The sequence below is a fragment of the Polypterus senegalus genome, chromosome 7 (genome assembly GCF_016835505.1).
Source record: "Polypterus senegalus isolate Bchr_013 chromosome 7, ASM1683550v1, whole genome shotgun sequence".
Taxonomy (NCBI): Eukaryota; Metazoa; Chordata; class Cladistia; order Polypteriformes; family Polypteridae; genus Polypterus; species Polypterus senegalus.
Genome location: NC_053160.1, coordinates 167,751,483 through 167,778,247, shown reverse-complemented (window position 1 = coordinate 167,778,247; position 26,765 = coordinate 167,751,483). Strand labels below are relative to the sequence as shown.

At 40.3% G+C, this 26,765-nt stretch overlaps 1 protein-coding gene across 2 annotated transcripts in view; it reads left to right on the top strand.

Moving 5' to 3' along the window:
• LOC120532994 (endoplasmic reticulum metallopeptidase 1-like) overlaps positions 1-20,088 on the top strand; it is a 56,419-nt gene extending 36,331 nt beyond the window's left edge. Inside the window, exons 11-15 of one of the 2 annotated variants that reach the window (XM_039759565.1) lie at positions 3,081-3,230; positions 14,927-15,120; positions 16,087-16,202; positions 16,384-16,541; positions 19,436-20,088. In XM_039759565.1, coding sequence (XP_039615499.1) covers positions 3,081-3,230; positions 14,927-15,120; positions 16,087-16,202; positions 16,384-16,541; positions 19,436-19,603 — 786 coding nt within the window. In that variant the 3' untranslated portion in view covers positions 19,604-20,088. Of the gene's footprint in view, positions 1-3,080; positions 3,231-14,926; positions 15,121-15,323; positions 15,607-16,086; positions 16,203-16,383; positions 16,542-19,435 lie in introns of those variants that run through there. The other variant, XR_005634419.1, reaches the window with a different exon arrangement.
• The last annotated feature ends 6,677 nt before the right edge of the window (positions 20,089-26,765 follow it).

Sequence of the window (26,765 nt, the reverse complement as noted above, 5' to 3'; positions counted from 1 at the left end):
TTCTGATGAAGGAAGTCAAGGAGCTCAGTGGGAGATTTTCCTGCAAAATCATCCATGGCATACATCACAGTCAGTTCTGTTTTTAGCCGAGACAGATAAAAAAACGCTCTGTGGCTCTTGTGTTAAACTGAAGAAGGCTGCATGCGGGAAATTTTTCTTGTATTCCCGAAACTTCTGGGGGTCGAGGAGCGTGACAAACACCAGTTTTTCGTGGTCTTGAAATCTGGTCTGTGTCTGGCAAATAATATTGTCCAGAATCCTGCCATGGAGTTGGCGGTAGTGCGTGCGAGGATCTTGCGCTTGACCTCTTTGTGCACTCGGAGTGCCTGCGGTGCGTTCAGTGGCCTCGTAGAGTTCCTCATATCGGCTTCTATCTCGCTCAATGGTGTCACAGAACTCCTTTACCCTAGCCAGACACAACAGCACATCCGGTTTTTTGTCCTGTAGTATTGAAAAGAGCATGTCTGAATACTCAAAAATGCCATTGAATGTGTGAAGCAAAAAACGAAACTCAAAATCACCCAGACGTGCTTTAAATCCATTAGCACAGCGCACTGTGTCCTCATCATACTCGTCATGATGCTCCAGAATGTGATGAAATAGTTGCTTTAGAGTGTCTCTCTTAAAGACCGTATTGACCACTCTGGATGTGTACTGCCACTGCGTTGGTGCCACACGAGGGAGACGCCGCTGGCAGATTTCGTCCAGTAGTTGCGTGCGCCGAGGCGATCTAGAAAAAAATGCAGCAAGGCCATTGAGGTGGCCGAAAAAGATCTTGCATTCTTTACGCTTTGAGGCCCCTTGAGTCAGTACTGAATTGAGCCGATGTGCATAGCAGTGTATGAATAAAGCCAAAGGGGCTCTCTCTTTAACTTTAGCCTGCACCCCATTTAATCCAGAAGACACGACCGCTGCACCGTCAAAACACTTTGCCACAACTTTACCCAGACAGTCATTTTCCAACAAAAATCTAATAAGACCTGCAATGTCATCGGTTCGCTTCCCACTGGTAACATCTTCAAATCTGACAAATCGCTCCTTGACATCTGTGCCTGTTACGTAACGCAGGACCAGTGCTAGCTGCGCTGCGTTACTCGCATCTGTCGTCTCATCCACCATAATAGAGACAAACGGAGCTTTTTTAACGCCGCTTCTTATCTCTTCTCCCATCACTTCAGCAATAGCAGTGATCAGGTCGTTTTGTATTTTGCCCGACGTCCCACTGAACACTTTATTGGTGGACAGATGGTAATGTAAATCCGTGTTGCTCTCAGCAATGAGAGAAAGAAGCTCCACATAGTTCCCTATGTTATTGGATCCCGCGCTTTCATCGTATCCACAAAATGAAAGTTCCGGTTTGCCCAAAAAAATGACACAGTCTATCAGTCTTTTTAAGATTTCTCTGTTTTTCTTCACCTTTTCGTTGTGGAGCTCCGTTTCCCTGCGCACTTGCTCGTTCAGCTGTAGATCCACTCTGGTTTCCCCAAACGTTTTGGAAAGCACCGTTGCTTGTAAGTGTCCGGCGGTGCTTTGATGTCTCGTTGCTGCCTTGGTTAGGCAAGTCAAATTTACAAAACCAGTGTGGCTGCAAACACCATGTCGATCAGTGGCAAATAACAAGCACTCCCAGCAATATAATTTACAGTGTTCCTTGAACCCTGTGAGCCGGGGGTACCCGTAGTTGGTAACCTGAAAGTGGCGGACAAATCCTCTTCCTGGTTGTGACAGGCTAGCTAGCTTCTGAGTTGTCCGACCTTTCTTAACAATGTCCAGCTTTTCTTGAAAAGTCTGTCTTGAAAATGGCCTTGAAAGTAAATCTGCCACCAAATCTATTTCTTCTCCTCCTTCAGCCATTGTGGGGTGACAAAATAGCTATTAGACCATCCTATCCAATCGATGGGTCTGAATACGGTGATGCAGTACGCCTGCTAGAGGGCCTTACTGACACCAACTCAAAATCTGATTGGTTGAAGCAACAGTTTAATCGACATTTATTTTGTGTTAGAGGGCCTGCAGAACGGATTGTGAAGGCCTCCGGGCAGACTTCTTTGACTTTGACTCTGCCTGGCAACAAATGATGGCTGAAATGTGATTGGTTAAATGCTTTAATACGAAAATACATGTCTGGATGCAGCACAGCCATCAGAGAAGATATTAGAGGAATTGGACAGACTATTTGGAATTATTTAATAAGTATTCATGGACAAAATATAATTAACATCAGTTTGTCGTTCAGATATTTTTTTAGGTCAGCAGAGAAGGCCTTGCAGGCCCTGACGGCCCACCACTGCTGTTTTGTAGCCTTGGCTGCAAAAATTTTGTGCATGTTTTGGGACAACCTACCTTTGTGAACAAGTTTTCTCAGTAATGAACATCAATAAAACAAAATTGCGTTCAACGCTCACACACAAGCACTTAGATGACATTCTGAGATTGGCCGCTAGTCAGGACATGACACCTGATATTGATGCACTTGTGCAGGACCAAAAGATGCCAAGTTTCAGTAGCAAAAACAAAGTAGTCTAGATGTGACTAACTCCTTTAAAATGTTGCTTCAGACACCAATTGCACTTAAAGAATACAGTTCTGTGAAAATGAATGCTTGCTGTACAAATAGTTACAAAAAAAATGTTCAGTTTAATGTAAGTGAACAGCTTCACTACAAAAGAATTTGGTTTGGTGGAATCCTGTTGTTCATGCAATACCATAAATGTGCAACACTATTTTTCAGTTCCAAATACCTTTCACTTAAAGTTTTGTTTGTATTTGTGCAAACGCTCGTCTTAAGAAATCTGAGGTTGTTCATATGTTTTGATATGTTGATATGTTTTGTAAAAGGATATTTCATTAAATATGAATATTTTCTAATATACTTGTGCTTCTTTGCACGAAAACAAAGGGAAAAAAATGGACTTATTATTATTTATAGGTAATTATGTTATGATTGTACTGCTCCGGCCCACTTGACATCTAATTAGGCTGTATGTGGTTCCTGAACCAAAATGAGTTTGACACCCCTGTTTTAAATAGTGTAAACACCCGACTATATTTCACCCATGCTTTTTTCTGTTTATTTTTAGGTGCCCATTTTCTATTTAAGTAAGCACACAAAAGAAATACTCTTGCTGTGTGCATGTGTTGTTCTTGTAATGTGTGTGTGGGTTGTTTGTGGCACCTTTCCATACTCCTCTGATTCTGCCAGCCCTCGTCCAAAGCGTATTTTCCTTGAGGTAAGATTTTGAATTAATAACACTTTATGTTGCTACAAGTCTGTTTTGTTCTGGGTATTTTATGTATGTTTTAGTGAGTAAGAATTTTGATTTTCTAAGTCAAGTATTTTTTACTTTACTTGGCACATTTTAATTTCAATTCAAGTTCACGTTCTTCATATAAAGCATAGATCCAATGTAAATGGTGTTATACAGATTTATGAAAATGGCATACTTCAAATAAAACAGAAAATTACATGGAAATAAAAAATACAAGAAAATTACTGAACTCAAGAGTCATCATACATTATTTATAGTAAAAACTCAGTTTTACCTTAAGTGTTTTACCACTTGAATGTTGTTGTTTTCTTTTAAATATATTTTACAAAGTCGGAAAGCATTAAGTGACAGCTCATTCTACTTAAGCACACTTACTAGACAAAGACATTTCAGAGCTTATACAAAAAGATAGAAAGACCGCTGAAGACGTAAATCGGCCTATAAGCTGTGGAAAGTTAGAAACTTAAAATACACAGCTTAACACAAGGCCAGATCCACACCATTTTTTAAGTGAAGCTGGAAAATATTCTTGGTTCTATGATACCAATACATACGAGTACACATGGTGTGTATACTATATATATCTATCTATCTATCTATATAGAGAGAGAGAGAGATATCTCTCTCTCTCTCTCTCTCTCTCTCTCTCTCTCTCTCTCTCTCTCTCTCTCTCTCTCTCTCTCTCTCTCTCTCTCTCTCTCTCTCTATATATATATATATATATATATATATATATATCTATATCTATATATATATATATATATATATATATATATATATATATATATATATATATATATATATATATATATATATAATCTCTATATTGGATGGTGGGGGGAAAAAAAAATCCTGCTGGATATCTCTACTGATATGGACTGGGTAATGTGTTAGGAACGAAAGGATGCCACATCATTTGATGGAAATTAAATTCAGCCCTCTGTAGGTTGATAATTTTCAAGACACAATGAAAATGAAAGTGAAAAAATGATGCGGAAGGCTTGTCCATTTTGCCAAAATGTCATTGCAGCAACTCCAAATCATACTAAGTAGTTTGTATGGCCCCCACGTGCTTGAATGCATGCCTGACATGGAGGGCCTGTTGATACGCAGCGGAACCAGTGAACCCAGTCCGCTCTTGTGGTTCTTATTTTTTTTTTTCTCCCCCTCACTGTCTTATATGAGCCAACCTCAGCCACAGGGGATGCACAAACCAGAGTGTTTCTTGATGCTGGTCCCAGGCCCAGATAATTGGGGAGGGTTACGTCAGGAAGGGCATCCGGTGTAAAATTTTGCCAAATCAATATGAGGACAATACAAATTTCCATACCGGATTGGACGAGCCCCAGGTTAACAACCACCACCACCACAGGGTGCTGGCAGAAATTGGGCTACTGTTGGCCGAAGAAAGAAGTGGGGGGAGACGTGTCCAGAGACAGGAGGAGAGGAGGAAGGTAAAGAAAGTGGAACCAAGGGTAGGAACTTTGAATGTGGGCAGTGTGACTGGTAAGGGGAGAGAGTTAGCAGATATGATGGAGAGAAGGAAGGTTGATATATTGTGCGTTCAAGAGACTAAATGGGAGGGGAGTAAGGTCAGGTGGATTGGAGGAAAAATGGGGTAGGAGTTATTCTGAAGGAATAGTATGTCAAGAGTGTTTTGGAGGTGAAAAGACTGTCAGGCAGAGTAATGATTATGAAGCTAGAAATTAGAGGTGTGATGATGAATGTTGTTAGTGCATATGCACCGCAAGTTGGGTGTGCAATGGGTGAGAGAGAAGATTTTTGGAGTGAGTTGGATTAAGTGATGAACAGTGTACCCAAGGGACAGAAAGTGGTGATTGGAGTGGATTTCAGTGGGCATGTTGGTGAAGGGAACAGAGGAGATGAGGAGGTGATGGGTAGGTATGGTGTCAAGGAGAGGAATGAAGAAGGGCAGAGGATAGTGGATTTTGCTAAAAGGATGGACATGGCTGTGGTGAATACATGTTTTAAGAAGGTGGGAGGAACATAGGGCTATGTACAAGAGTGGAGGAAGATGCACACAGGTGGATTACATCCTATGCAGAAGAGTTGATCTGAAGGAGATTGAAGACTGCAAAGTAGTGGCAGGGGAAAGTGTAGTTAAGCAGCATTGGATGGTGGTCTGTAGGATGACGTTGGAGATCAAGAAGAGGAAGAGAGTGAGGGCAGAGCCAAGGATCAAATGGTGGAAGTTGAAAAAGGAAGACTGCAAGGTTGACAGGCACTGGGTGGCAGTGAAGAGTTACCAGACAGCTGGGAAACTACAGCAGATGTAGTAAGGTGACAGCAAGAAAGGGTGCTTGGCGTGACATATGGAAAGAGGAAGGAGGAAAAGGAAACCTGGTAGTGGAATGAGGAAATGCAGGAGAGTATACAGAGGAAGATGATGGCAAAGAAGAAGTGGGATAGTCGTGGAGATGCAGAAAGTATACAATATTACAAGGAGATAAGGTGCAAGGTGAAGAGAGAGGTGGTGAAGGCTAAAGAAAAGGCGTATGATGAGTTGTATGAGAGTTTGGACGCTATGGAGGGAGAAAAGGACCTGTACCGATTGGCTAGACAGAAGGACCGAGCTGGGAAAGATGTGCAGCAGGTTAGGGTGATAAAGGATAAAGATGGAAATGTACTAACAAGCGAGGAGAGTGTGTTGAGCAGATGGAAAGAGTACTTTGAGAGGCTGATGAATGAAGAGAACGAGAGAGAGAGAAGAGGTTGGATGATGTGGAGATAGTGAATCAGGAAGTGCAATGGAGGAAGTAAGGACAGCTATGAAGAGGATGAAAAATGGAAAGGCCATTGGTCCAGATGGAATACCTATGGGAGGTGTTTAGGAGAGATGGCAGTGGAGTTTTTAACCAGATTGTTTAATGGAATCTTGGAAAGTGACAGGATGCCTGAGAAGTGGAGAAGAAGTGTGCCGATATTTAAGAATAAGGGGGATGTGCAGGACTGTAGTAACTACAGGCGGATAAAATTGATGAGCCACAGCATGAAGTTATGGGAATGAGTAGTGGAAGCTAGGTTAAGAAGTGAGGTGATGATTAGCAGTATGGTTTCATGCCAAGAAAGAGCACCACAGATGCAATGTTTGCTGTGAGGATATTGATGGAGAAGTTTAGAGAAGGCCAGAAGGAGTTGCATTGAGTCTTTGTGGAACTGGAGAAAGCATATGATAGGGTGCCTCAAGAGGATCTGTGGTATTGTATGAGGAAGTCGGGAGTGGCACAGAAGTACGTAAGAATTGTACAAGATATGTACGAGGGAAGTGTGACAGTGGTGAGGTCTGCGGTAGGAGTGACAGATGCATTCAAGTTGGAGGTGGGATTACATCAGGGATCGGCTCTGAGCCCTTTCTTATTTGCAATGGTGACGGACAGGTTGACAGATGAAATTAGACAAGAGTCTCAGTGGACTATGATGTTTGCTGATGACATTGTGATCTGTAGCGATAGTAGGGAGCAAGTTGAGGAGACCCTGGAGAGGTGAAGATATGCTCTAGAGAGGAGAAGAATGAAGGTCAGTAGGAACAAGACAGAATTAATGTGTGTAAATTAGAGGTAGGTCAGTGGAATGGTGAGGATGCAGAGAGTAGAGCTGGCAAAGGTGGATGAGTTTAAATACTTGGGATCAACCGTACAGAGTAATGGGGACTGTGGAAGAGAGGTGAAGAAGAGAGTGCAGGCAGGGTGGAATGGGTGGAGAAGAGTGTCAGGAGTAATTTGTGACAGACAGGTATCACTAAGAGTGAAAGGGATGGTCTACAGGACAGTAGTGAGACCAGCTATGTGTTACGGGCTGGAGACGGTGGCACTGACCAGAAAGCAGGAGACAGAGCCGTGGGTGACAGAGTTAAAGATGCTAAGATTTGCATTGGGCGTGACGAGGATGAAATGAGGACATTAGAGGGTTGGCTCAAGTTGGACGGTTGGGAGACAAAGTCAGAGAGGCGAGATTGCATTGGTTTGGTCATGTGCAGAGGAGAGATGCTGAGTATATTGGGAGAAGGATGCTAAGGATAGAGCTGCCAGAGAAGAGGAAAAGAGGAAGGCCTAAGAGAAGGTTTATGGATGTGGTGAGAGAGGACATGCAGGTGATGGGTGTGACAGAACAAGATGCAGAGGACAGAAATATATGGAAGAAGATGATCCACTGTGGCGACCCCTAACGGGAGCAGCCGAAAGATAAAGAAGTAGAAGTCTTATATGAGCCAGTTCTTCAGATAACATCCTGAATCGTTTGTGACACCAGTAAAGTGTCCATAGGCTTTTCTTGTAAGTGATGTACACTGGGGGGCCTAGCTAGTTTTCCAAAGATGCTCCTTAATAGAGGAGAGAACAGGTGTTTTTGCCTGTATCAAAACCTTTTCGAACAGTCCAGTTACAATATTCAGCACATAATCTCAAACCTGCATGTATATTAGGTAGTCTGATTTGTGTTTTCTACTAACTACAGTAAAGTTATGTATTGTTTATTATGGCCCCAGAGAGTGGTAATATGCTGCATATTGATCAAGCATGAAGGAGGAGTTTCATTCAACTCCGTACATAACAGTGATACTGATACTCTTCCAATTTCTCTAGGTGACAATATACACTATAGCAAAAATATATCCAATCTCATACCTACAGGCTTAATAAAAGAAAAAGAAAACAAAAAACGTAGTTTAACCATCTGCAAGCCGCATATACATACAGAAAGAAGAGAATCAGTTTGAGTTTTGGTCCCTTCCTTTTTATTAGTCATTGTGGTAGTCATACCACAGGAATCAAAAATATGCACTTCCTCTCTGAGCCACTGAGCTTACCATCTCTTTAGCCAATGTCACATTACATGACTTCTAGTTGGACAGGACATCTAACTTGATGCCTGCAGTTGCTGATCTTCTCACTTGCGCATGTCATGTTACACGACCAGTAATCGCAGAAATTGTCAAATGAGATGACCACATGACAACTTTCCAGCACAGTTTAACATATCCAAAATTTCACAAGCATGCTGCTTTTTCTTGCTGTCAGTAACATGCTCTCTGAATGAGCCAGTGCCCATGTGATGGGTTTACAGGTACACCAAGTTGAATTGCAGTCTCTTCCCTCCCCCATTCTGTCATGGTACATAAAGCACATGGCATCGGATAGAAGAGTCCAAAACACCTACATTCCTTAGTCCCCTGTAAATGTGTTATATTCATTGGACTTCCAGGTCAGCTCTCACACATCTGCAAGTCTGCTCCTTAGTCTTGTCTTGTTGGGGCGAGTAGCAGACTGGTTGAATTGAGTCACTGGGTATGTCACACTACACGAATGTTGATCCCTGAAGTGCGACACAACTGCCTCCTACTCATTAAAATTATATGAATGAAGCATGCAACTGAAAATTCCTGGACAAGTTGTGTTATGTGACAGGGACTCAAGTCTTGTATTTGACCCAACCTGCCTACTAGTTAAATTAACTTGCACCTCTGACTCAATGCCACTTCACTATGGGATGTCTTCCCTGTTGTTCAGCTCAGTCACTAATTGTTAATTGTTCTACTTGGTGCATGTTGCATCTTTGTACCTGATATTTCATACTTTTACTCATTTCTAGTTTGGTCTCACGCAGCTGTCATTGTACCATGTGTTCTATCATTGCATACCGTATTTCCCCCAACGAAAGGCTGTGACTTTTATACATTTATTTTACAAACTGTGTATTGGGTGCGGCTTGTTTAATTGGGGCGGCCTAGATGTTCATGGATACAGTTAAGATAAGCAAGTCTACAGTTTCAAAAAGCATATGAGTGGTCCAGCAGACAAAAAAATTGTCAATTAAGAATGACGCCATCATTGGTTCAGTGATCACTTGTATCTAGCCTCATCTTCACATTAGTCTCTTTCAGGGTCGTTGCTGCAACGTAAAAATTGAACTTTTTCAGGGCTTTGCTACATTAAATCCTAGTATATAATACAAGCTAGGACAAAAAAGCAAAATTTAACAAAAATAAAAGGAACAAAAGTTTATTGTTGGCTGGGAAAAGATGAGTTTTTAATTTTCGTTTGAACGACGGGAGGGTGGGTGTACTGCAGTACAGCAATGTCAACCATCTGTCTACACGTCAATTCTTCAGAATAAAATTAGAAACACTGAAAGGCAAAAAATTATCAGGCATACCTTTCTTCAGATCCTTCAAAATCCGATCTGTAATCGTCGTCGTCATCACCAAACAACTTGATTGCGACCTGTGCTGCTTTGCTGTTGCTGATGTCGGAAACGCTTTCGTCACTGGTATCGCTCTCCGATATTGCAGATGTTGCTTGTGCTACTAGTAGGCTTGTAGCTGGAGGAAAGATTCTGGCTTTGCGAAAACCGTTCTACAGTATATGCTTTCTGGTTTCACATTATTCCACACCGAAATAACCCGTTCGCACGCTTGACTATAAATCACACGTCGCTGCCGGCCAGACGGAGTGAATGTATGCTCACCATCCGTCATCCATTTTTCCCCACTCGATCCTCACAAGGCACTTAAATGCATGATTGACAGCCATATTAAGTGGCTGCAGTTTGCATGTAAGCCTACCAGGTATTACAGCGACGTGACCACCAACCTTGTTCACTGCCTTCTGAACACTATCCATCAGATGAGCAGACATAGAGTTGAAAATTAGCAAGGACTTCTTCTTGTTAAAAAGTCCAGCTTTAGGCCACCTTCTGTAGCATTTGTCCACCCATTCCACCATAATGTCTTCATTCATTCAGCCCTTCTTGTTCACCGAGACCTAGATACCCTCAGTTAGTTTTTCCTGTGGCATTGCCATCTTCTTAAAAATCATGAATGGCTTCATCTTTTTGCCACTTGCCGTGCAACCTAGAACAACCGTAAAACTTGTCCGCTCGTGACCTGTGGTAGTTACTGATCTGGTCTTTTTACCAACCTTATTGACAGTGTGTGTTGATGGAATGTCCATCCGCATCAGGACCTCATCCATGTTGATGACGTCATCCAGTGGCAGTTTCAGTGTCTCGATTTCCTTGTCAATGAACTCTCTAAAACTATCAAGTTTCTTCTCCCAGTCATTCTGGCTCGCATAGATAGACCATTTTGTTTCATGAAGCGGGAAACCCAATTATGAAGTCATTAATTGCCAGTTCAGTCGCCATTCCTCGTGCTTTCATTTTGATGGCTATTGTCGAAACTATCCAATTGTTCTCATGCTGCACGAGAATCCATTCTTTAAGTTGCTTCTTTAAGTTTGGCCATTTTGCTTCCCTTGTACGCCTATGTGGCAGAAGTGCGTGCAAAGCTTCCTCATCTTTCCGCCAGTTTCTCACTTGTTTTTCATCTACTTCAAAGAGGCACCCAGCTGCACTTTTGCTGTTTTCTTTCGCAAAAGCAACAACCTGGAGCTTTAAATTCTGCAGCGTAGGACTTGCGTTGTGGCATGATATTGGTAATTGCAAAATGTTATCAATTCACGCTCAACTATAATGTCACTATAGAGTTGCAAAGGCTTACAGGGTGTGCCAAATTCGATGCTTTTACTTCAAATTGGTAAATTTGGTGACGCCGCGGCTAATAACATGGGACGGCTTATCTTAGAGTTTTAAAATATGAATGAGCATTTTCTGCAGCTTACAGAATGGGGCGGCCTCTAATGTGGGGCAGCTTTTCGTTGGGGATTTACGGTACTTAATGTTAAATGAAGAGTTTGCTGCTGGTGCAGCTAATACAGAAACTTTAAGGTATAAACACACAATTAATTGAATTAAAAGGAAAGGATTGAATACAAAATTTATTTGCATCCATTCCCAATCTGAACACTCATAAACTTATAATGGCTGGGGACTTTAATTGTGTTTTAAATCCACTTTTAGATAAGACTTCCTCCACAGGGGGAACGGCAACTAACACCGCAAAGATAATTACAAAGTTTATAACTGATCACAACTTATCAGATCCCTGGAGGTTTTTAAACCCAAATTCAAGAACATATTCTTTCTACTCACCAGTACATCATTGCTACTCAAGGATTGATTACTTCTTTATAGATAATAACTTCTTGCCTAAGATTAAATCTTGTAAATACGATGCTATTGTTATTTCAGACCATGCTCCGATGATCTTGGAGCTGAAATTACTAAGCCCCATACACTCACCCCAGATGGCGCTCAATCCGCTTCTATTAGCTGACGAGAATTGTACTGAATTTATATCCAAACAAATTGAATTCTTTCTAGAGACAAATACATCCCCTGAGATCTCTGCAGGAATACTCTGGGAAACTCTTAAGGCCTTCTTAAGAGGACAGATTATCTCATATCTTTCCCACAGAAATAAATCCGAAGCGAAGAAAGTAGCAGAGATAAAAGCGAAATTACTAAAATAGATGAAGAACATGCCAGACTACCAAGCGAGACTCTACATAAGAGGAGGCAGGCTCTACATTCAGAATTAAACCTCTTGACAACTAAAGAAACTGAACAACTAATTTACAAATCCAGACATCATTATTATGAACATGGAGAAAGCTAATAAGCTTTTAGTTCAACAAATTCACAAGCAAGATGTGCATAGCGCAATCTCGGTAATTACTAACACGAACGGAGATAAAATCATCGAACACAAAAATATAATGTACACTTTTAGAGACTACTATAAATCCCTATATACTACTGAGTTTAAAGAAGACAATATACAATCTAATGCATTTCTGGATACATTACAGATACCACAAATTGACGCTTTTAGTGTGGAGGAACAGAATTACTGGATGCTATAAAGTCACTCCAAGGTGGAAAAGCAGCAGGCCCTGACGGCTACCCTGCAGAGTTTTACAAGAAATTCTCCGCTCAGCTAGCTCCCTCCTATTAGCAACATTTACAGAAGCCAGAGATAACCAATCTCTTCCACAAACCTTTAAGCCAAGCACTAATCACTGTCTTTCCAAAACAAAATAAGGACTTATTACAATGTGCATCATACAGACCAATTTCACTTCTGAATAACGACGTTAAAATACTCTCTAAAATCATAGCTAGAAGGATGGAGAAAGTGCTCCCCTCAGTAATATCACAAGACCAAACTGGATTTATTAGGGGCCGACACTTATCTTCAAATCTTGACGCCTGTTTAATGTAATATACTCACCAACTAAATCAAACACCCCAGAAATATTATTATCATTGGATGCAGAAAAAGCATTCGACATGATTGAATGGAAATACCTTTTTACTATTTTGGAGAAGTTTGGGTTTGGCCCGAACATTTGTGCATGGATTAAATTACTGTATACTAACCCAGAAGCTTCAGTTTGCATCAATAACATTTGCTCAGACTACTTTAAACTAGAGCGTGGCACAAGACAAGGATGCCCTTTGTCACCACTGCTGTTTGCAATTGCCATTGAACCACTGGCAATACATTGTCGAAATACTGATCAGATAAAGGGGATTAGCAGAGAAGGACTGGAACAGAAAATCTCATTATATGCAGATGACATGGTACTGTATATATCGGACCCAGAAAATTCTGTGCCTGCAGTCTTAGCAGCACTCACAGAATTTCAAAAGCTCTCTGGTCTCAGAATTAATCTGAATAAAAGTGTACTCTTTCCGGTGAATTCTCAAGCATATAATATTAGATTAGACACCCTTCCTTTTATCATTGCAGAACAGTTTAAATACCTGGGGTAAACATCACAAGTAAACATAAAGCTCTTTATCAACAAAATTTCGTGTCTGCATGGAAAAAATTAAACAAGACTTGCATAGATGGTCAACCCTTCATCTCACACTAGCTGGAAGAATTAACACTGTTAAGATGAATATTCTTCCTAAGCTCCTTTTTATTTCAAAACATACCAATATACATTAATAAATCGTTCTTTAAGCAATTAGATTCAACAATAACCTCATTTATTTGGAATTCTAAACATCCACGCATCAAAAGAGCGACCCTACAAAGACAAAAGGCAGAAGGCGGCATGGCTCTACCTAACTTCCAGTTTTATTACTGGGCGCAAATATACAGTCGATAAGAACCTGGACACAAATAGAAGAACATACACAGGCATGGACCGCAATAGAAGTAAAATCCTGCAGTACTTCTTTGTATTCCTTGCTCTGTGCTCCAATAAACACACGCTATCGGCAATACACTAATAACCCAATTGTGCTCCACTCACTTAGAATCTGGAACCAATGTAGAAAGCATTTTAAGGCGGAGAAGCTTCTTTCTGTGGCACCCTGCAAAAGAACCACCTCTTTCAACCTCACAAACATATGCAGTTTTAATATCTGGAAAAATTTGGAATTAACTTGCTTAGAGATCTTTATATAGACAACGTCTTTGCATCCTATGAACAATTACATTCCAAATTTAACATTCCAGCTACAAATTTCTTTCACTATCTTCAAATCAGGAACTTTGTTAAACAGAACCTTCCAGATTTTCCTCATCTTGCACCCTCATCCACGCTGGAAAAATATTGCTCAATTTCAAGGAGTTAGACTCCATCTCTACAATATATAAAATCCTTTTACAATCCCTTCCTTTCAAAGATCCAAGAGGACACTGGGAAAATGACCTCTCAATTAATATATCAGAAAAGGAGTGGAAAGTAGCAATGCAGAGAATTCACTCAAGCTCCATATGCAAAGCATACAATTATACAACTCAAAATTATATATCGAGCACATCTGTCTCACTAAAACTCTCAAAATGTTTCCAGGGCATGATCCAACCTGCGAGCGTTGCAACCAAGCCCCAGCCTCACTAGGTCACATGTTCTGGGCCTGCACCAAATTAACATTATTCTGGACAAAAAATTTTAATTACCTCTCAGACAGTCTTGGACTCACAATCCCTCCTAACCCATTAACAGCTGTGTTTGGGGTTCTTCCAGAGGGTCTTAAAGTGGAGAAAGACAAACAAATTGTGATTGCATTCACTACACTGTTGGCACGCAGACTTATTCTGATAAACTGGAAGAACCCAAACTCTCCTCTTTAAGTCAGTGGGAAACCGATGTGTTATATTATTTGAAATTGGAAAAAATCAAATACTCAGTTAGAGGATCTGTGCAGACTTTTTTCAAAACATGGCAGGATCTAATCAGTAATATTTTGAAATGAGTTTATAAAGCACAGAGAATTTGTTGATTTAGGTATTTTTACAAGCCTTAAATTTTACACCGTTTGGCTTGCTCTCTCTCTCAAGGGTGGGGATCGATCTGTTCTTAGCATAATTCTTTTTTTGTAAAAACTTGATTGCTATGTATTGATTGTAATAAAATTAATAAATAAAAAAAAAAAAAAAAAAAGGAAAGGATTGGGACAGAATGTTTTAAGTTATTTATGAACCACGTGATCGGTCTTCTTTTGAGAATGCCTTTCTTTTGTATTTAACCTACTCCTAAGCTGTTAAATCATGTCAGTCTTTGCAAACCACATGTAGAAAAATGTTTACCCACACTAGGATAAGGAAAGACAGACTAAGGAACTGAAAAGCATCACAAGCAGAATTAGTAGATTTTTGTTTGCTTGCCGTTAGAAACGTGAAGAGATCAGATTTCACACGGGTCTACTGTCACAACTTAGGATGAGCAATCTGGCAAATGAACACACGTACTTATGGTTGAGGTGATTTTTGTTTCTAGCACACAACCAAGACAATCCATAACCTCACTGGAGAAGTGGTCACGAAGAACTCTGGGATATGGATCACTAGCTTTGATTATACTGGAATGGATCACGTGACTCCACACATCCCAGAAATCAATGATTCCATCCGTGTTGACTGTGGGAGTAAACTTCAAGACTGTAGCTTATCAAGTCTCCAGTTTTCCATTAAGTAAGTATCACGAAAAAAGTTAACACCAATGAAACAAGATTGGGCATCGGTGCAGTTTCTGTCAGTGATAATATGAAGGAGTTGATCCAAAGTCAACAGTAAAAAAAAAAAAAAAAGAGGGAAAACTAGCATAATAATAATAATTCTTTCAATTTATATAGTGCCTTTCTCACCACTCAAAACACTTTGCAAACTCCATTTAGGGAGGACCTGGGATGCAAACCCATGATCTTCTCACTGCAAAGCAGCAGCCCTACCATTGCACCACCTGCACAGGATGAGAAAAAGGACGGAAATAAAAAAAAAGAATTTAAGTATGAAAACAGAAAATCCTCCACATTGTGCAATGAACCTCCCTAAAGCACAAGGCAGCAAAACACATTCACTTTAGCTTGTGATGGAGTAAGAGGACTGATGCTGTATGGCGTGTGGTTAGATGTACACCATCACGGCACTCGCTTTTCATCCAGAACTGCTAATGGTGGAGTAAGTGCAATTATTAGGGAATTATTTATGTAAGAAACATCTAAAAGAGATTGATTCATAAATTACAAAACAAACTGCTCATGATGTCATAAATAATTTAGATGTTACAATATACAAACAGTATGCAAGTCTTGGGCCACCAAAAAGATTAACTTTCAGTGTAATTATCTGAAAGTATGTACTACTTCTACAAATGATGATGGAGTGCGTTGTGCTTCTTGCTGTTTGTATTTGCAGAGAGTAGTGACTTCTTTTTCATCTTCTTTATGTTTTATTCCTTTTTTGCTATTAATTTATAAAAGTGACACTTCTGTTTACCACTATATGCTTACAACATGCTGTAAAATGTGAGAGCGCTGCTATCTCCAAGTTACTCAGAGTAATCGCGTACTCCTTCTGAATTGGTGGTCTAGACAGCTTGTGGTCTCTGACCTGTTACAGAACTATCTTTGTGTATTACTTTGGGCTTTCCTTTGACAGGGAGCAGTGGTACCTGCCAGCCCCAGAGGTGCACCCAAAGCATGCCCTTAATTTGACCCTACTGAACAGACGCGAGACGCCGTGGGGGACCACCAACCTAACATTTGAAGTCTTAGGTACTGTATGCCTAAATCTTGTGTGTTGAAATGGCCATCATTTTTGATTGTATTTCCAAAATACATGTTGTACGTTTGTTTCATTCTCTTCATGTTTTAATCATTTACCTTGCATATTGTGACTAAAAAGGTTGCAAATTATAATGCCAGATGGTGGCTTTTTCTTTTTTTCATCCTCAAGGGCCCAGTCACTTGTTCTTACACCTGGAAACCCAGAATGGATCACAACTGAAAAACTGGTCCTTTACACAAGGCTGGAGATGGTTCTGGGGGACGCAATTTTTGGAAGTTTACCGTGGCTTAAGTTCTTCAGCCTGGCATTTCTGGTTAGAGATGAAAGTACGTAAAGCATTTTATTTTACTCTAGTTTATAAAAAAAAGATATTTGCATATTGAAAGGGAAATACAACAGAGTATATACAGAGTGAATATAAAAAGGATTCACTCTCTTGGAAGTTCTCACATTTTATTGTTATAAAACATTGAATCACAATGGATTTAATTTGGCAGTAAAAAAACTTTTAATGTCAAAGTGAAAACAGATCTCCATAATTAATTTAGACCGCTTTGCAAATATAAAAGTCAAAGTAATTGATTGCATAAGTATTCACCACCTTTAATGTGACACATCTAAATCATCACTGGTGCAATCCATTGGTTTTAGAAGTCTCATAATTAGTTCAATGCAGGTTACGCATCTGGGGTTTCAGGTGATTGTAGTATAAATGCCCCTGTATGTAGAAGATCCACCTTGTGGTGAGTCGCACTCAAGAACACTCAAAAATACTCAAGCAACTCTATGCAAAGGTGATTCAAAAGCAGAAATCAGGATTTAGGCAAGAAAATATCCAAGTCACTAAATATCCATGGAGTCCAGTTAAATCGATCATTAGAAAATGGAAAGAGTGTGGCACAGCTGTAAATCTGCCCGATGAAGGTTGTCCACAAAAAACAAGTGATCATACAAAATGTCAAGTGAGTGAAAGAGGCCACCAAGAAACCTCTAAAGGAGTTACAAGCTACTGTTGCGGAGATTGGAAAGGTTGTGCAGAAAACAACTATTGTCCAGATGCTTCACCAGTTCCAGCTTTATGGAAGAATGGTAAAGAGAAATTATGTATGTGATACCTCAGCTAGAGTTTGCCACAGGCCTTATGGGAAGCTGGAGGAAGGTTCTCTGGTTTGACGAGACCAAAATTGAGCTTTTTGACCATCAGACAAATTGCCATGTTTGATATACAGTCCTGGCCGAAATTATCAGCACCCCTGGAATTTTCACAGAAAATGCACCATTTCCCCCAGAAAATTGGTGCAATTACAAATGTTTTGGTATACACATGTTTATTTTCTTTATTTGCATTCGAACGACACAAAAAAACAGAGAAAAAAAGCCAAATCTGACATCATTTCACACAAAACTCAAAAACCGGGCTGGACAAAATTATTGGCAAACCTCAACTTAATATTTGGTTGCACACCCTTTGGAAAAAATAACTGAAATTAAGCACTTCCTATAACCATCAACAAGCTTGTTACACCCCTCAACTGGAATTTCCAACCACTCTTCTTTTGCAAACTGCTCAAGGTCTCTCAGATTTGAAGGGCGCCTTCTCCCAACAGCAATTTTGGAATCTCTCCATAAGTGTTCAATCATATTTAGATCCGGACTCATTGCTGGCCACTTCAGGACTCTCCAGTGCTTTGTCTTCAACCATTTCTGGGTGCTTTTAGAGGTATGTTTGGGGTCATTGTCCTGCTGGAACACCCATGACCTCTGACGCAGACCCAGCTTTCTGACACTGGGCACTACATTGCACCCCAATATCTTTTGTTATTCTTCAGATTTCATGATGCTTTGCACACAGTTAAGGCATCCAGTGCCAGAGGCAGCAAAACATCTTAAAACCTCCACCATGTTTGACTGAAGGTACTGTGTTGTTCTTTTCTTCGTAGGCCTCATTCCGTTTTCTGTAAACAGTAGAATGATGAGCTTTACCAAAAAGCTCTACGTTGGTCTCATCTGTCCACAAGACTTCGCCAAGAAGGATTTTGCCTTCCTCAGGTACATTTTGGCAAACTCCAGTCTGGCTTTTTTATGTTTCTGTGTCTGCAGTGGGGTCCTCCTGGCTCTCCTGCCATAGCGTTTCATTTCGTTCAGATGTCGACAGATAGTTCGAGCTGACACTGTTGCACCCTGAGTCTGCAGAAGAGCTTCAATATGTTTTGAAGTTGATTGGGGCTGTTTATTCACCATTCGGACTATCCTTTGTTGCAGTCTTTTATCATTTTTTCTCTTCCATCCACGTCCAGGGAGATTAGCTACAGTGCCATGTATTGTGAACTTCTTGATTATGTTGCGCACAGTGGACAAAGGAACATGAAGATCTCTGGAGATGGACTTGTAGCCTTGAGATTGTTGATATTTTTCCACAATTTTCGTTCTCAAGTCCTCAGACAATTCTCTGCTCTTCTTTCTGTTCTCCATGCTTAGTGTGGCACACTCAGACATACAACAGAAAGGTTGAGTCAACTTTTCTCCATTTTAACTGGCTTCAGGTGTGATTGCTATATTGCCAGCACCTGTTTCTTGCCATAGGTGAGTTCAAACGAGCATCATATGCTTGAAATAAAACGATTTACCCACAATTTTGAAAGAGTGCCAATAATTTTGTCTGGCCCATTTTTGGAGTTCTGTGTGACATGATGTCAGATTTGGCTTTTTTTCTCTGTTTTTTTGTGTTGTTCCAATGCACATAAAGGAAATAAACATGTGTATACCAAAACATTTGTAATTGCAACAATTTTCTGGGAGAAATGGTGCATTTTCTGGAAAAATTCCAGGGGTGCTGATAATTTCGGCCATGACTGTAAGCCAAACACTATACATCAAAAACATACCATCACAACCATAAATGCTTTTCCTAGGCACTGTATTTTATTTTCACTGTGGCCTTTGAATTATTATAGAACAGTTCCTTGTAAGGAAGAAAATATCTAACTTTAGGCCATGATCTACCACCACCTACCAACCCTACTACTATTACTACTACTACTACAACTGTATACTTACTTAGTAGGCTGAAGTTGTAGGTAATGGATGAAAGTCCTGCCATTGGATAGATGCCAGTACAAATACTCAAACTGCAGCTTACACACTTGTGATGTACACTGTAGGCCCTTCTGGTAGGGCTTGGCAGTCAAGTTTAATTTCATCTTGCTATCTTAACTTCTAGGTCAATGAAACCAATTCAAAAGAAGGCATAATCTCCATCGCTGTGACATCTCAGTACGTTCATGGAGATGATCAGAATACCGACATGCTGAAAGACTTGCTGCAACGCTTTCCAGATTGGTCACTCCCTTCTCACTCAGTCAGCACCTGCCATTTCTTTGTCTTCTAAATTCCAGTAATGCTGCTTTAATGAAAGATGCAATAATTAGTTCATCAAAATTATTTACAATGTTAAAGAAATACACCCAAAAATTACAATTTTTATGTTACTTACACTATTTTGTTGATAGCGATGGCCAAGAGAAAAAAATTAATGTCATGTTTTTGTGCAGAATGAAGAGGAAAATGTTTCTGATATAATAGAACCCAATGGGGGCCAGTGCTGTACAATGGAAATGTGAAAAACATTCATAGAAAAAAAGGACAAAAATCTCAAGTTACTTGTGTTGCATAATCCACAAATGAAAACCCACCTCTCCCCCTCATTTGCTGATCAAAAGTCCTGTCTTCAATGCAAAAAGTCAATCCCATAAGGCTTTAGTTTCCTGTTTATGATGTGCGCCGATTTATTCTGGATGCAACTATTTTAAAATGTTTAGATAGAGTGCAGTGGGTAGCACTGCTGCCTCGCAGTTAGGAGACCCGGGTTCGCCTCCCAGGTTCTCCCCATGTCTGCATGGGTTTCCTCCCACAGTCCAAAGACATGCAGGTTAGGTGCACTGGTGATCCTAAATTGTCCCTAGTGTGTGTGTGTGTGTGTGTGTGTGTTTGCACCCTGCCCAGGGTTTGTTCCTGCCTTGCACCCTGTGGTGGCTGGGATTGGCTCCAGCAGACCTCCGTGACCCTGTAGTTAGTATATAGCAGGTTGGATGATGTATGGATGGATAGAGTGATCAAGCAAGGTCTGACAATTGATCCCAAGAAATTTGGGGAGTAAGCTGGTTAACCCTGTTTAATAGAAACTGAAAGACTCAAACAAAAATGATACATGATGGGGGTTTCTATAAAACATAATCTGAAAATAGCTGTGTGCTTAATGATCAGGTCTGGTTTGAAAAACATCTCAAGTGTCGGTCCAAAATGAGACACCACGTTCTGGGAGTGCCTTGCTTTTCTACTCCTCTGACCAAAAGGGTTGGAGTCAGTTGTCCTCACTTGGCATCTTCTCCAGGCTATGGGAACAGAAAGAGGTGATACCATTAGCCTCAGTGTCCTCCTCTCATCTCAACGTCGGATTGCTTACCCAAGATGAGTTAAGGAGGGTGAACCACAGACACACACATGCGTGGTGAGAGACAGAGGTTGGGAGCTGACCACCCGGACTGAGATCAGGTGATATCTCAGCACCACACTGATGGGACCAGGATTGGCAAGTAGCCACCAATCCCCAAGCTTTCCCTGCGAGCTGGAGGAAGCTCAAGAAAAAGATTATTATAATAAACCTACCAACAACTTCCCAAACACACACAACAACTGTTGGCTTGGACAATAGAGAGCTGCTGCTGTCAATAACAGGCTTAATGGAGGCAGTGAGATGGTCAGGCCTAACTGGAATGTACCACATGCATTATTATTATTTGAATACAGCACATCAAGCTTGTTGTGATTCACTAAAGCAATATGCTGTTAGATGTCAGTTCCATACAAATGTCCTGACTGAAGTCATCCGCATTCAGAATGACTTGTCGTTAGAGTGTTGATATCAGTGAGTCATTTCTGTTGCAGATTGTAAAACAAACATCAATAGGGGCATTCATTCCCCACTGGGAGTACTCCATATATCCCACTTTAGGTTCCTAAGAGTCTCTTGCATTCTCAGACGTTGTAGATGGAGGGTTACCTTCAGATCCTCTATGCTCAACCTGTGACCTCTCTCAAATTCATCAATTGGCAGAGGCAGTTGAGATGGGCCGACGCTTGGATCTGCAAAGACAGTAGCATCTCTTCAATTTAAAAATTCAAATAAAAGAAAAGGAAAAAAAATAGCATTAGTCCAAAATTTAACATTAGTAGTTATAATAACAAGAATTGCAAAAAAAAGGATCATTGTTTTGCACATTTCAAATGTATGACTGGATAACTGATATGGATTATGCAACACAAGTAATGCGAGATTTTTTTTTTTTCCTTATTCCATTGACATTTTTCACATCATTTGCCGTTACTTGTTAGTTCCTATAGACACAAGCCTCCCTTGGCCAAATGTTTTAGCTGCTTCTTTTATCTCACACTTTATTGTAATTCTTTGCTTCTAATTAGGCTGAAATGGAAGAACTATCTGTTTCACAATATTTCTGAAGATCTTTAGTATGTACGACCCAAAACTATTCAACAGCCTTTTTTGGATATAGCTTCTTTTATTCCCCACCCAAGAGTGAGATCTTAGACCTTGAACTTTCTCTCCTGCTGTTTCCTACATAATCAGTTCATTTTAGCTATTGTCCCATGAGGGGAAAAATTAACCACTGAAAACAGAGCATCACTTAAAAACAGTACAACTATTATAACAGACTACAGTCAAACATATGTGAATTACAGTAATGATCATTATGATGGGAACACAAAGAAAACGCAGTACAGCCAGTGACATTTCCCCCATTTTTAACAAACAGGTCACTTGCATTAACTTTAGAGAGTGGTACCTACAATTAAAAGAAGTGTAGACACAGGAGGAAGGAGAAGATGGAGTTCTGCCCCAAAGCTAAGCATCAGTCAGGTCTGCATAATGGAAAGCTTAACTGTCAATCTCCATACATGTTTACTGAGAAGTGGAAGACGCCATATGCAATGCATGGTGGACGGGAAAGGATTGGTAAATCCTTTAGATGCCATATTAGGAAAAGGAGGAGAAAAGCTGGGAGTGGGTATCTTCTGACTGCCACAAAGCTCATGACCTAGAATAAGGGTAATGCCAGGCTGTGCTGTCTATTATGTGAAATGGAGGTTACCCACAAATCTGTGCATATTACAAGTGGAGGGACACTAAGAGCTGCCTTGAACCCAAAAGTATTTTAGTATGAGGCTTTCCAGCCAGACGGCACAGAGAAAGGGCTGCAACTAGACAAGAATCTGAGACCTACAGAGGTAGACCTGAGAGTAGCTTCAGGGTTTGTTGTATTCCTTTATTTTGTACGTTGCTAACAACACTTTATTTGATTAATAAACACCATCATTTCAAGTATAGCTTGGTCTTTTTGGTGTCATTGTGGATTGGGAAAGTCTCAGGAGCTCCTCTTACTGACCACATCATGAAAATGTATGACACAATATCCAAAGAGTGCATGAACATTTCAGGTGATTACCAGGCATGACAGCTGAAGCACAGGATTACATGTTTGACCTGCTGCTGCATATTAAAGTAAATATATTTAGTAGCATAAGACGTTAACCTGAAGAAAACACAAAAGCCCCATTTCTTGTGTGCGTGAGAAATGTTTTGTGTGCTCACAAGATCTTTCCAAGTACACACAGGAAACTTTAGTATGCTCACAATATATTTTGTGTGCTGTAAAGCTGGCCGCTCGTGCTGCTCCTGTTGATCAGCTGCAGGCCCAATTTTCACTACAAAAGACCTCATCTGCGATTGGTAAACTGGCTGATCTCAAAAATGGATTTGTTCAGTATGGGCTTTTCTAAGCTTTATGGTAATTTAGTTTTAGAGCTCCTTTTATGTTCACTATTATGGTAGTCGAGTATGCGTGTGTCTTACTTCCTATAAACAAGGGAACTGTATGATGGACTTTACCAGAGACGGAGAAGACCAGAATATTAGCCTTTACATTGAAGAAAGTGGAGTAATAAACTGAGGAAAAGGAATCAGAGGAGTCATCGTGTGCAGTTTGATAAACAGTAAGAAAAGTAACTAAACTTAATTAACTGAGACCCTTTTATTTTGGGCTTTAACTCTTTGAGGGCTGAATATTTTTTCCAAAAAACTCTGAAAACTTCTGAAAAGCTCAAAAAAGCAATGGTTTCTCGCATAAATCAACATAAAACGTCTGTTGCTACATGCTATGGCTGCTGTTGGTGCCTTTTCGGCATCTGTGGCAGCAGTGGCTGCATAGGGGCACCTCGACGGTCTGCAGGAATGCATGGTGGGCCGGCTGCCTTTGCACAATAGGTGGGCGGTGGTGGCAATGTGGTTTGTACCTCTTAAGTGGTGGTACTCTAAGGTGAATACTGCTGTAGGCGTATCCGCTACACGAACGTGTTCAGCACCTCACGCAGCTGGGGACCAATAGGCTGATGCTGGTACCTCACTTTCACTTTTGACCTCCGTCTCCAGATCACTCGCATCAAATTCTGATTCAGTGATAACATGTAAAACGTCCATGGAGTGTTTTAATTTGCACATTCGGTTTAGTCTCTCACCAGAAGCCGATGCCATTTTAGAGGTTGTTTGCTCTTCGCTACTCCTGCACACGCAAGGAATCGAGGTTAAATCAACAAAGCGAGTCGAACTAAAACGTAAGGGCGAGATTTGTCACAGTTTACAGCCGATTATTGCCCTCTAACCCTGAATTTTCGACATCAGCCCTGAAAGAGTTCTTTAAAACAGACAGTGCCCGTCCGAGTTTAGACAGTAAGTGAGCTTGTGTTTAGTGCAGCGGCTTACATTTTCAATTAGAAAGGAAAAAATAAAATAAACAAGAATTTGAAGTTGCTGCTTAGTAAACAAAGGGCTTGTTAGTCCATTTTACTTGTAATCTTATTACACGCGTTAGCACCTTGTGTCTTCTTGATAAAAATCTCAAGAACATTTAATACATTTGTGATTTTTAAAAGGTCTGTATTGTGTTTATTATTTGTGTGTATCATACAGTACAAGTTTTAGTTAAAAACAAGTATTACTTTATACAAATGATAATACATACTTATAGTTACACACTCTTGCTTGTACTGTACACTGGGGGGAAAAAAACAAACAAACACAAAACCCAACTGTATAAATGTAAATCTTAACAGCAAAAAAAGCTGTAGTGCAATAAATGATGAAAACCTACAAGTGCAAGCAGATTTACATTTAAGCAGTGTTTAATTGCCAATATCAATCAATTGAATGAATGTGCAAGAATACAGGGGTGTGAAAAACTATTTGCCTCCTTCCTGATTTCTTATTCTTTTGCAGGTTTGTCACACAAAATTTTTCTGATCATCAAACACATTTAACTATTAGTCAAATATAACACAAGTAAACACAAAATGCAGTTTTTAAATGATGGTTTTTATTATTTAGGGAGAAAAAAAATCCAAACCTACATAGCCCTGTGTGAAAAAGTAATTGCCCCCTGAACCTAATAACTGGTTGGGCCACCCTTAGCAGCAATAACTGCAATCAAGCGTTTGCGATAACTTGCAATGAGTCTTTTACAGCGCTCTGGAGGAATTTTGGCCCACTCATCTTTGCAGAATTGTTGTAATTCAGCTTTATTTGAGTGTTTTCTAGCATGAACCGCCTTTTTAAGGTCATGCCATAGCATCTCAATTAGATTCAGATCAGGACTTTGACTAGGCCACTCCAAAGTCTTCATTTTGTTTTTCTTCAGCCATTCAGAGGTGGATTTGCTGGTGTGTTTTGGGTCATTGTCCTGTTGCAGCACCCAAGATCGCTTCAGCTTGAGTTGACGAACAGATGGCGGACATTCTCCTTTAGGATTTTTTGGTAGACAGTAGAATTCATGGTTCCATCTATCACAGCAAGCCTTCCAGTTCCTGAAGCAGCAAAACAACCCCAGACCATCACACTACCACCACCATATTTTACTGTTGGTATGATGTTCTTTTTCTGAAATGCTGTGTTCCTTTTACTCCAGATGTAACGGGACATTTGCCTTCCAAAAAGTTCAACTTTTGTCTCATCAGTCCACAAGGTATTTTCCCAAAATTCTTGGCAATCATTGAGATGTTTCTTAGCAAAATTGAGACGAGCCCTAATGTTCTTTTTGATTAACAGTGGTTTGCGTCTTGGAAATCTGCCATGCAGGCCGTTGTTGCCCAGTCTCTTTCTTATGGTGGAGTCGTGAACACTGACCTTAATTGAGGCAAGTGAGGCCTGCAGTTCTTTAGATGTTGTCCTGGGGTCTTTGTGACCTCTCGGATGAGTCGTCTCTGCGCTCTTGGGGTAATTTTGGTCGGCCGGCCACTCCTGGGAAGGTTCACCACTGTTCCATGTTTTTGCCATTTGTGGATAATGGCTCACTGTGGTTCACTGGAGTCCCAAAGCTTTAGAAATGGCTTTATAACCTTTACCAGAATGATAGATCTCAATTACTTCTGTTCTCATTTGTTCCTGAATTTCTTTGGATCTTGGCATGATGTCTAGCTTTTGAGGTGCTTTTGGTCTACTTCTCTGTGTCAGGCAGCTCCTATTTAAGTGATTTCTTGATTGAAACAGGTGTGGCAGTAATCAGGCCTGGGGTGGCTACAGAAATTGAACTCAGGTGTGATACACCACAGTTAGGTTATTTTTTAACAAGGGGGCAATTACTTTTTCACACAGGGCCATGTAGGTTTGGATTTTTTTTCTCCCTAAATAATAAAAACCATCATTTAAAAACTGCATTTTGTGTTTACTTGTGTTATATTTGACTAACGGTTAAATGTGTTTGATGATCAGAAACATTTTGTGTGACAAACATGCAAAAGAATAAGAAATCAGGAAGGGGGCAAATAGTTTTTCACACCACTGTATATATTTTATTTTGTTACACATGATAACTACTTCTTTTAAATTTGAAGGAACTTAAAAAAATGACAGCTTCTAACTATGAGAAGCATTTTATTTTTAATGCCATATGCATCCCTACTGGCAACATTAAGCAAAAGAAAATGGACATGCTCAGTTATATTCAGCCTGAAATTGAACAGAATAAAAGTACTGCATAGCTCAGCATCTCGCACCTCAGCAGCAAGGAACGTGGCAAGTTCATGAAAAGAGCACATCTCAATGAACAATTCATGTTAGCATTTAAAGTGGATCATGGTGAACAAATGATTAATTCAGTGCTATAAACGTATATTTTTATATTCATAAAACACTTCAAATATGTTGAAGTGCTTCTGATGCGCCGTGTAAACATCCCACGCGCCACCATCCGTGGTTCATAACAAATGATGGACTACAACAAGTGAGGATATGAGTTATGGGGTGCAAATGTACAAAGCGTGTTTTACTGACAATGATGATCAGACTCAAAGGGCAGTGCAGTACAGAAAATCTCCAATAAATAAATGCTAAAAAGAGCAGCTACAGTGCCAGTGGGATTCTTAGGCCAGATTTATACTTCACGTGACGCGACGCAACGCATGCTGCAGCGGACGTTTCTGCTACA